Raw genomic sequence first — 11,229 nt, forward strand, 5'->3', positions numbered from 1 at the left:
AAAAAGTAATGAACTTTGGCTAAAAAACACTTTTATTTCGGTGAATTGGAAAAAAAATTTGTCGATCTCAAACCACAGAGAAGAGTTTCTTACAAGAATAAGTGTCTTATCTATACCGAACGTAGGTATCTTATTGTAAGGAGTTTTCATTGAGAGAAATATCCATGTTTTGTGGAAATTTGACAAAAGTTCGAATAGAAACAATGGCGAGTGTAGCTTTGCATCCCACACTCGAACTCGTGACTCTGAGTAATTACAAGGTATTGTTGTAGTACACGACAAACATATTATCTCAAATTAATTTTAATTTTTGAGACCTTAGCAATGAACTATTGACACGCCAAATAGATTGCAGGTGAGCCTTGAATCGCATTTATGTCAGTCTCTGAGATATTAGTACAAACCCTTTTCTAAAGGCTAGATATTTGTTTTTTTATTTTATCTAAGGAAAATCATACAATTTTCATTCTTGTCAAAGTTTCAATTTCAAGTTTGAGATATTTTTTTTAGGGTGAAAGTCAAATATACAACGTGGTAGAAGTTGAAAGTAGCGGAGAAACCTTAGATTTTGTAGATGTTAAGGTTGATCGCGCAAATCAACAGAAGAATGTAGACCAAGTGGCTGAAAGCTCTGCACCCACTGTAAGTATAGGGAAAAACACCATCTAAGACTCTAAGTTATAAGTAGTATTTTGTAACAAGAAGTTAGTTTTCAGTTGCCTAAAGTGAAAGAGTAAATTTTCCTCAACATTAAAAAAACGTTTCAGTCGCAGTCTTTATAAAGTTTGTCTAATTTTTGCAGAACAGCAGGATTAAAGTTCATTTTTAGGTAAAAGCAAACTGGCGACATGAGAAATTTTTATGATCACATTTCTAACAAGAATCCACGCTGATATGGCGTAATTGTCAGAGCGTTGAAGCTTATTGTCCGCGGAGGCAGGTGCAGATTTCGCCCTGGCAATGTCAATTTTGATTTAACAGGTTTTCCTTCTCTAGTTTCTGAATAGTAATTTCTATAAATGAAGAATTGCTTTGTAAGCAGGTTAGAGTGATTATTAGAAAAATCAAATCTCTTATGGCACGTCTCTTCTATATCTTTATTTACAGACTCAGGAACGTAGCAGAAAATGTCCAGTAAAAAAAAAAATCAAAACTACTGGAAATTCAAAGCAGGCAAAAAAGAGCAGGGTAAATTGTGGTGATTGTGGAGAAACATTCAGTTCTGTCCACTGCCTTTACAAGCATCGTAAGCGTCAATTACATCCATCTGACGAGCCACAGCGTGAGAGAAACATGCCTATAACGTGTGTGCAGTGCTCCGACTTCAGGTAACTTTAGTTGTGTTACGTAGCTAAACTGCTAAACTGAATAAAGCTAACAAGGTAAAATTTCTTTCACGTTGCAGGAATATCCAAACAGTTTAGTATAAATTTTAAAACTCAATTATTATCAATTTTATACCCTAATATAACCAGCTGAAGGTTCAATTCCTCCTAATTTCAATTTTGTTTATAACCTCTCTTGCTGATGTTATTTACCTTCAACGTCATACCTCAAATCATACAAGTGTGTTTGTTAAGTGCACATTGGAGCAATAAGGGTCTAGCGTTTAGACGTTCCGATTACATACTTCTACATAGTTGCATAATTTGATAGAAATTGGGAAAGAGATTCGATATAAGGGGTAAATTGACTCACAATTGTCATAGGACTGGCATTTTCACATTTGAAAATGAAAAGATTCATTAGAATTTCTAACCTATGACGCCATTGTACTGAGCTCAAAGCTCAAACAACTATTAAAATCCAGATAACACTCTTAATAAGAGTCCTAATTGTTGTCCTTGTTAAGGGTCTTTATTTCATTTAACAGATGCGCAACGATGGAAATTCTTGTAGAGCATGTGACAGTGAGACACGGAGAGAAGCTGGAGGTTGCAAACCATCAGTTTGAAACGACCAGAGAATTTCTGACTTGGCAAGTGAACATCGAGAAAGAAACTACCTCATGGTTTGTGAAATATCGAAAAAGAGAGGGAAAGCAGCATACAATTGATTGGTTCAGATGTAACAGAACGGGTACTTACAAACCACGTGGCACAGCGAAAAGAGCAATAAAGCAGCAAGGCACATCAAAAATTAACGGGTACTGCACGGCTCACATGAAGGTAACGACATCAAAGTGCGATGGCAAGGTGACAGTGGAAGGCTGTCTGGGGCATTTTGGTCATCCGCTTAAACTTGGCCACTTGCGAATTCCCGATCAAATTAGACAAACCATTGCTGGTAAGCTAGCGAAGGGAGTCACTATTGAGTCTGTTTTAGACCAGATTCGCAATAGCACCCAGGATGGCATATCAAGGGAGCATCTAATTGACCGAAAGGATATAATAAATGTGAAACATCAATTTAACGTAGATCTCATGGAAAAAGACTCCAAAGACACGAGAAGCATTCACTATTGGGTAAATGAGCTTGAAAAGGGTGAATTCAACCCCGTCGTTGTCTACAAGCCCCCAAGGGATAGAAGGATATTCTTTGCCAAATGATGATTTCCTGCTTGGCATTCAAACCAAGTACCAACTAGACAAATTTATACAGCACGGAAAAAAAATCGTCTGTATGGATTCAACACATAAAACAAATCAATACGACTTTCAATTAATCTCAGTCCTTGTTATTGATGAGTTTGGAGAAGGAGTACCTGTTGCATGGCTGATCTCAAACAGAGAAGATCAACTGGTTTTGTCCCCGTTTCTAGCAGCTATTGCAGCAAGGGCAGGGGCAATCAAAACCTGTGTATTCATGTCAGATGATGCAAATAATTTTTACAATGCATGGGTTCTCAATTTTCCCAAGCCACAGAAGAAATTGATCTGTGCATGGCATATCGACAAAAATTGGCGAAAGGGGCTTAGAACGCACATCTCAGCAAAGGATGACATGGCTGAAGTATATGCTGCCCTCAAAACCATGCAATTTGAAGCGAGCGAGACCCAATTTCGAAAGCAACTTCAAGAGTTTTGCGCATGGTGTGAGAAGACCTACCCGAGGTTTTACAATTATTTTTTCGATACATACGTTAGACGTGTCGAGCAATGGGCGCTATGTTTCCGAGTAGGTGCAGGCATTAACACGAATATGACAACCGAAGCATTCCACAATCTCCTTAAAGGACTCTACTTCCAGAGAAAGCAGAATAGGAGAATCGATCACTTGCTTGGTAAGCTTTTAAAAATAGCACGTGACAAGGTGTTTGACAGTCTCATCAAGAAGGAAAAGGGGAAGCGAACATACAAGCTCAGAGAATTAGATATGCGCCATAAAAGGGCAGAGGTAATTCAAGATGACGATATCCGCGAGCTTGATAACGCTAACTGGAAAGTTCGTTCTCAAGAAGAAAGAGATGTTTTACATTCCATCAAACTCATGAAAAAGTCATGTAATTGCTACGTCCATTGCTCAAGATGCGGAGTGTGCCAACACATGTATCGATGTGGCTGCACCGATTTTAACATTAGGGGAATTTCATGCAAGCACATCCACGCAGTTCATATGAAGCAACCAAATGGCAGCGAAGAAGCGAACTTAACGAGAATAAACGCCGACACCACAGTAAACGAAGATGTCGCAGAAAATCAAGATTATTTGTGTATTTGTGTCAAGGACCATATCAATATCAAGGTATAGGTTGGTAGATTTGAAGAGTTTTCAGAAGCGAAATGGACTTGTGTGATCTTGCTGAATCTTTGTTTTTATACATAATACACTATATATATATTGATTAAATGCAAGTTGGTAGATTACCTTTCCTTGGTAAACCTATACCATTAATGTATAATCATTTTCAAAAAATCAATCAACCTAAGATTATTGAAGTTGATGATTGTAAGACTATTAAAAAACGCGAGGTGAATTTGCCATTTTGAAGGTAAATCTTAATTGAGTTGGAGACCCCTTTTCATGAAACTTGTGTAACTTGTGTGGCTGCACAGGCCTTGTGTACCATCAACAATATTCTCTTGTCAGAGACTTTAAAAACATACCTACCAATAAAACTTTTAACAGGCTCCAGAATTGTTTAATGATATGGTACAGTTATCTAGAAAAATCGTAGAAAGGTATATCCATTGGCCAAATTTTGTCAAATGGTCATAATATGTCCTGTCTGCTGCAGAAAAAGAAAAGAGTATAGTATTATAATAAACAACCTTCGGGGAACTGAAAAATGGAGATTTTTACAATATACAAAAAATACCAACAAAGCCTAAGAAACCAAGGTAGTGATATTCAACAAAATTAGACAAATTAAATCAATTTCCACTGAAATAATAACTTGTTTTATAGGGAAAATACCCCATTATAACAACATCTCTAGAAAAACATTTTTCCATACCTAGCTATATAGTCTGTGGGCTTATGTATAAAAAGCAAAATTTTGGGTAGATTCTTGGCACCCATGTTTAAACACACCTAGAAACATCACTGATTAAGAAAAAAATGGGTGCCAGTTTTTCCATAAACATTTAGGGCCGCCATTTTGAATTTCAAAATGGCGGCGTTTTTTAAAGCGATTTGTATTATTTTTTGGTATTCAACGTTATTTTAAACGTATAATCGAAATGCGTTCATAGAGTTTGGGTACCAAATGAATTATAGTTGAGACAACTTTTCATCTAAACTCTGTTTGCATGGATAGAAACAGGTTTGCGACGTTATTATAAAAAAATATATATAATCTTACCACGCATTTTTAAATTTTTAAACGCAATCGGACTCCATTTTAGTTTTTAACTTTGTATTTCTAGTCAAGACATATATCTAATCAAGTCATAATTTTATAAATGTTTTAAATAATTTAAGGTCTTGACGACGCATGGCAAGAAGCAGATCTGTACAGTAGCGTGACTGCATGTATCACAGATTTTAAATGGCAAGGTCATCTACAACAGAGCGACTCGAAGGCGCCACCAGTTAATCTCTCAGCACTTGCCGATCTTCTGGATGGGAGAAATTCCTTGAGGATCACCCAGTTGTACGTGACGCGGCCTTGGGTAGCCAGCGTAAAAAGCAGCTGACTGAAGCCACTGCCGGCCTCCAGATAGAACACAGGCCGACTTGCGCGAAGGCGCCTTAGGCATTCAAAATGACAATCAATAGACCTCCTTAAATCTGAGAAACAGCTTACGCAAGAGTTTGACGTGTCCGCTAAGATCGACGCATCCTCAATGTTTTCACACATCCGGCCTAGGCCACTCGTCACCATGCGGCCACGGTAGTTACAGTTCCAGAAGGCCTAATACGGGAAGGTTTAACTGGCACCAAGCTATCTAAACTTGCAGACATCACGTCCTTGGAAAGCATCCTTTTGCTAGTGTTACTTTTCTGACTAATGCCAGGGCTAGCATTATGCTCCGAAACATTCCAGAGCCTCCAGTTCCGCACGCCCCACTGGATGCCCATAAAACCCCTGATTCGCAGATCTCCTAAGCCAGAGCACTCTACCCACTAATCCGGGTGACCGTTTTGCCCTTCAGGTACGTACCCAATACCCAGCCACCCGATATCTCTAAGCTCCACCGACCCGTCACTTTCCGCGAGTCGTGATTCAGCGTATGGAACCACCGCTCAATCAAAATCTCAACACTCCCGCACCCTCATAGAGCCGTCCCAAGGCGCCGACCTACCATCTCGCCCACTCCACCCACCACATCCTCCTCATGAAATAACATTCAACATCTCCAGTACGCATCTCTGAGTTAATTGTCTCTCACCTCTCCGGAGCGATTGTTCCGCCACGAAGCTGGTGCCATGATCAGAACGACTGTAGCTCACTACTCACTCGGCACAATGCCCCACCAACAGCACCTCCTACTCACTCCTCTGTCCCAACCTATTGGCTCGGCCCAAGAAACGCCCAGTTGCCCCTCCAGCGTGAAGTCCGAGTCGCTAGCACCCCTGAGAATCGCCTATATCAAACAGCGAGGCTCAGTCAGCCCCCCACTGGCTCCGCAAGCCCATGCCACGCGAGCCTCGCACACATCTCTCTGTCACACCGCGCGCGCTCCGCCTGCTCATCTGGTACCACCACCGACCGCTCAGCTCTACAAGGCCTCACGGACCACCTCCCAATCCTGCCCCCAGACCGCCAACCCTTTCACACCAAAAGAATCATCGAACCGCTCCAACGCCTACTCCGCCAATGGCATTGGAACAGCCTTGTCTGTAACTATCACGCCATATCTTGCGCTCGAAAAAAGCCCACGGCTTTTGCTGACAGGAACGCCGATCTTCTGGAGTCGCAAATTTGGCTGGCACAAGATGACCAAGTCAAGCAGAAAGACATGCCGATGTCTGGCGCGCCCCCTGCCAAAAGGACATTAAATGAACGCAGGTCTGAGCGGGTGACCTTCAAGGCAACCACTATCACTCTTCTGCCCAGACTCGCCCTGCGTTATTGCCCGCGGTCCATTCGAGAGGTGTGATCCTTGGAAGAGTGATTGGCAATGTCGATGAGTTTGCCTACACGAACAAAGTTCTTCATGGGCCAACGGACTGGAGTCTATTCATCCCACTTACGGACACCGCTAAGCACAGCTGATACAAGGTTCCTGGAAGAATTTGGATGGCCAACGACACACGTTCAAACTTCCTGCCACACGCTGCCCACCCGAGTTTGAAAGAGGGAATTGGAAGACGCTCGTCTTGGTAGTTGATGGCAATGGGCATGTTACATGGAGGATGGCAATCAAGAACCTTTCAAGACTTGCCAAAGAGCTCTGCACACATACTTCGTCCACACTTCACTTGATCTCAAAGGCTCCGAGGATACTTGTCACGTGGCGAGTTATATTTGATAAGCTACAGCCAATAAAAGATCAATGTAAGAGAAATCAACCTTATGAGAGCGGACGCGAAACGCAATGTGGCGGTAACTACAACTCCTACATAGTATCAACGGACCGCAAAACGCGGCATCAAACAGCACGCAAAGAGATGTTTCTCGGCCAGCAAGCGCCACAAGGATTCAGGCTAACTCCACCTTGTCCCATGCAGTATCCGCGTCCTACAGCTGACGTCTCGAAGGTCATGACTGCCAACACCGGCAGAGGCATGACGCAATTATGAATGTGGAAATAATGCCTGGTGGTCAGCACACAGGAAGACAGGCGAACACTTCTATGATTTATCATGCTGATAAGAAGTTGCCAGAGCAAACGGGCATTAAGCGTTTCCACATTAAATATTCTCAAGACATCAGACTGATGCTGCCTTTTAAGGCTCTACGCAAGACGCCGCTACTGTGGCAACCATTCTGCGCTAATCATTGGGCGTCAAGCGAAAAAGACGACGATAAAAGTCTTCCTACAGCCTACAGCTTTGACCGGGCAGAAAATCAGCAGCTTTTGATAAACTGGCATGCTCTCACCAGGCGTGTGCATACCGACAGGACACATACCAGGGAAGAAGGCGAAAGCACAGGAATCCTTTGCAAACTTTCCTGCAAGGCACAGCCCCGCCGAGATCCTGTTAGCACTAGCTGGTCTTGGGAAAAGGAGATCGAACGCGTCCGAAATAGGACTCTATACGACATGGCCTGACTGAAGATGTTCCTTTTTTTCTGACTTTTCCGTGTCCAAGTGGGAGTCCACATTGGGCAAGAAATAATGCTCAGATTTGTTTTGTGTTCAAGCAACGACTCAAAGATGATACAAGGAGTGTGGACGAACATGCCACCGCGACTCACGGGAGCGCATATTCAACACTATATGCGGTGCCATGCCAGGCTAAGTGATCTTGTGCGTACGCAGGATTGGTATTGAAACCAACTTGTCTGGACCTCTGAACCTTGGGGTGGCAATGAACCTAGAACACAAAAATGCGACTGACAGTTCTTTTCTTTCAGGGGTTGGCTCTTAGGCGCTCACTCTCGTGCTTCAAGTCTGTGCTGAATGGAACTGTGGAGATAGCAAGTGGGCTTCGGCCCGAAGGTGCCTCTATTGCCAGAGGGAAAACAATGTGGTCTGGATGTCCGAACTTTTGCAAATGGGTGGAAATAGCGACACTCTGTCACGAACATACACCACCCAATGATTGAGCGAAGATCTAGAAGCATGATTGAAGCAATGAAACTAGTAACTTCCTGATTCATACGATGTAAGCAATTGTCGTAACCTTTAAAAAAAAATATTCCATTTTCCACTTATAAATTAAAATTTTATAGTATGAACTACATCTTCTAACATTATTTCTTATAAGCTGTTCTTGGAACGGACTGGTCTAAAGAGTGTTCCAATCAAAATACGGTTGTTAGTTATTGCAGAATCCTCATATGGCCAACTGAAAACATATGAGTTAGACACCAAAAAAAAAATCTTCCAATGTCCATTTGGCTACAAACGTTATGACATTTACGTTAGCAAAAGCACTGAAATATAGTGGACCATCTTAGCATTTCTGTCCTATTTCTGGCAGTATATCGAGTTGCTCTAATGTTGCTTTCCAATAATCTTTGATTCCTTTATATGAGTAGTTTAAATAATAATAGGAAATAAATATTGTATGAGACATATCTGAATTGAAATAGCTTATGGTTTATATGCATTAGTTAAAAAAAAGAAGATTTCTGAATGGACCCATTTTGAAATTCAAAATGGAGGACGGCCTAAGATGTACATGGAAAACACTGGCACCCATTTTTTCGTTAATCAGGTGAAAGTTTCTAGATGTGTTTAAAAATGAGTGCCAAGAAATCTACCACAAAAAATGAAACCAACAAGATCTAGGAAAATATACATAAGCCCATAGACTAATAGGCAAACTTGTAAGATGCATACCCATTGAAATGCCACATCACCATAGATGTACATTCCAAATTTTAAGTGCCTAATGTTTTAAATTAAATTTTAAGCTAACTTTAACTTTAAAACTTATTCTTATCTCTCTAGAGAATTCACATTAGAATGTAATAAATTCTTAGACAACTTTAAAATTGTTTAGAGGTTCTTGTATTCTTGTATTGTTATGTTAGCGTAAGGTTGAAGAACTGTAAATCTCGTTGGTTGTGCTTTGGCACTTAAAATTCTATTTTTTTTACTAGAATAAATGTATACTGTTGTGTATCAAATGAATGTTTTCAGCGTGCTTGCTTGAGCTTCTTGATTTGATCATAGTTGAATAAAAAACAGATCTATTGAGTTTCACTGAAACTAGACGACGTGTCTTTCCACTTAATCATAGATTAGGATTAAGAATATAATTAAAATAATAATAATAATAATATTTAATAAGAATTAATACAAGAAGAACAGATAAAAATAGTATTTCGGCCGTTTTCGGTCGTGTTGCGCTATTAAAGCTAGATAGCCATGTACTTCAGCTCAGCTGCACATACATCGCATCACACCAGCTCATGTACATCGCATCAGCTTTAGTGCCTGAGCTGCGAGCGCTCCGATAGGTCGGTCACTTTGGGAGGAGCTGCGAACACTCCGATTGGACGGTCGACTTTGGGAGGTATGCAGGCCCTAGCTGCGAGTGAATACAACTATCTTCAACATGTTCAACTTCATTGTCTATGTCTACTTCATTTTCATCTTTTATCAATGCTGATTGACTGCTCATCCGTATCGTACGAAACTGATGATTAGTCTAGAGACGACTCTGAATCCGGTGTTACATTGTACATTGTACAGGCTCCATGTACGCACGCCTTTGGCAACAGGTGAGAGCTAGTGCCTAGCCTGACGTCACACTACGTCATGCGCCAAAGTAGGTGGCGCTTTTGCGTTCCCGCAAATTCTTAACATTGTGTTCATCAAAAAATGCTTTTTTCTCATACACCCGAAAACCATTCAACCTGTAAATTTCTTAGTAGTTGTACAAAACATAGTTAATTTGATATATGTAACTATTTTTCATCACTAAAGGAGGCCTTTAAGAATTTCTATCATACAACTCCGTTTTAAAATAGAGGCCAGTGGATTAATTATTGTACACGAGGGCAGTTGCAATGTGTGAAGCACGAGTCTTCCACGTTCGTGGGGGGTATGGCACGTGGAAGCCGGCAGATGAGCTGTTGTTGTTGTGCTGTGTTTAGCAGGCGTTGATCCATGCATCACAACCGCTGGTGTTGTTCAGGCATGGTATCGATATCTGTTTTTACACCAGTTGGCACGGCCGGGCAGAACCTCTCCCCGGAGGAGGGTCAACACAATAGGGTATATATCCCTATTTGAACAAGGAGCGTGCGGGATATGTGCGCGGCACGCTAGCTTAGCTACGCCAGGGGGGGGGGTGGACGGATTGATTGCCGATCTAACGGTTTGTGTGTGAGGAGATGTATTCTAAACCAGGGATCTGCTGCGCCTCTCTCGGACAGCCACCAGGTTACAGGGATGGTTTCCTTATTTGGAGAGGGGTTCGTGTAAGACTAATTTAAGACCGTATATATAAGACAACGCAAACGGTATTCGTCAGTCTTAATCTCGTTTGTGTGTATGCGTGTGACATCGTCGTATCCAGTACGTAAGTTCATTCTTAAGTGATGCCTTAGGGTTCTTGCCACTATATCTACCTTGATTTAATTTGTACTATCTTAGTGAACTGTCTTTCTAGTACAGGAAATAATCTTTCTTATATTTCTAAACGTAGTTTCTTATAGCTGTTGTAAGAAAAGCACTTAGTTTTGCACTGTCTTTTACGCACCTCTTTTTGTACTGTCGTGCGACCATTTCTGATTGCAAGAGCTTTCTTGTAATAAATCTATTCTTTTGTGGCACTGTCTCACTCTTTGATTATAAGTGTTAACATTTCTATACACTTCTTGTAAGACGTAAGATCACCAGCTTACACTATGATTTAATAGGGGGGGGATCAGCATCTCATGGGGGCATGTCGCAAAGACTGGCTATCTGTAGCAATAACCCATAATTCAATCTTTTGGCACACCGGGGTAGTAAATTGAAGCCCCGATGAGAATGAGCCGTGCATTTTTTTAAATCACATTTTTTGGAAGCCCCGTTTTTGCAGCTTTCACTTTGTTGTTCTTTGTGGAAGCCATTTGTAAAATTGATTCCATTTTCCTTGCATGATGTATACCCTGTATGCATTACATTTCTACTAAAAATCCAAGTTTTTATTTTCGCTGTTTTGATTAACTGCTCGAGAAATTACACAAATGAGTACACTTGCACTGAGTATGGACATTTGACTTTTGGGATTAAGTAT

General features: G+C 41.1%; 1 protein-coding gene across 1 annotated transcript; it reads left to right on the top strand.

Annotated features, from left to right (window-relative positions):
- The first annotated feature begins 242 nt into the window (after window positions 1-242).
- LOC106816457 (zinc finger transcription factor family protein 17-like) lies at window positions 243-2,703 on the top strand. The gene is made up of 2 exons (XM_014821080.1): window positions 243-1,328; window positions 1,874-2,703. Exons 1-2 carry the CDS (start codon window positions 1,294-1,296, stop codon window positions 2,547-2,549), a joined length of 711 nt encoding a protein of 236 aa, XP_014676566.1. The 5' UTR covers window positions 243-1,293; the 3' UTR covers window positions 2,550-2,703.
- The last annotated feature ends 8,526 nt before the right edge of the window (window positions 2,704-11,229 follow it).

This window comes from Priapulus caudatus, unplaced genomic scaffold, assembly GCF_000485595.1.
Source record: "Priapulus caudatus unplaced genomic scaffold, Priapulus_caudatus-5.0.1 Scaffold1386, whole genome shotgun sequence".
Classification (NCBI taxonomy): domain Eukaryota; kingdom Metazoa; phylum Priapulida; class Priapulimorpha; order Priapulimorphida; family Priapulidae; genus Priapulus; species Priapulus caudatus.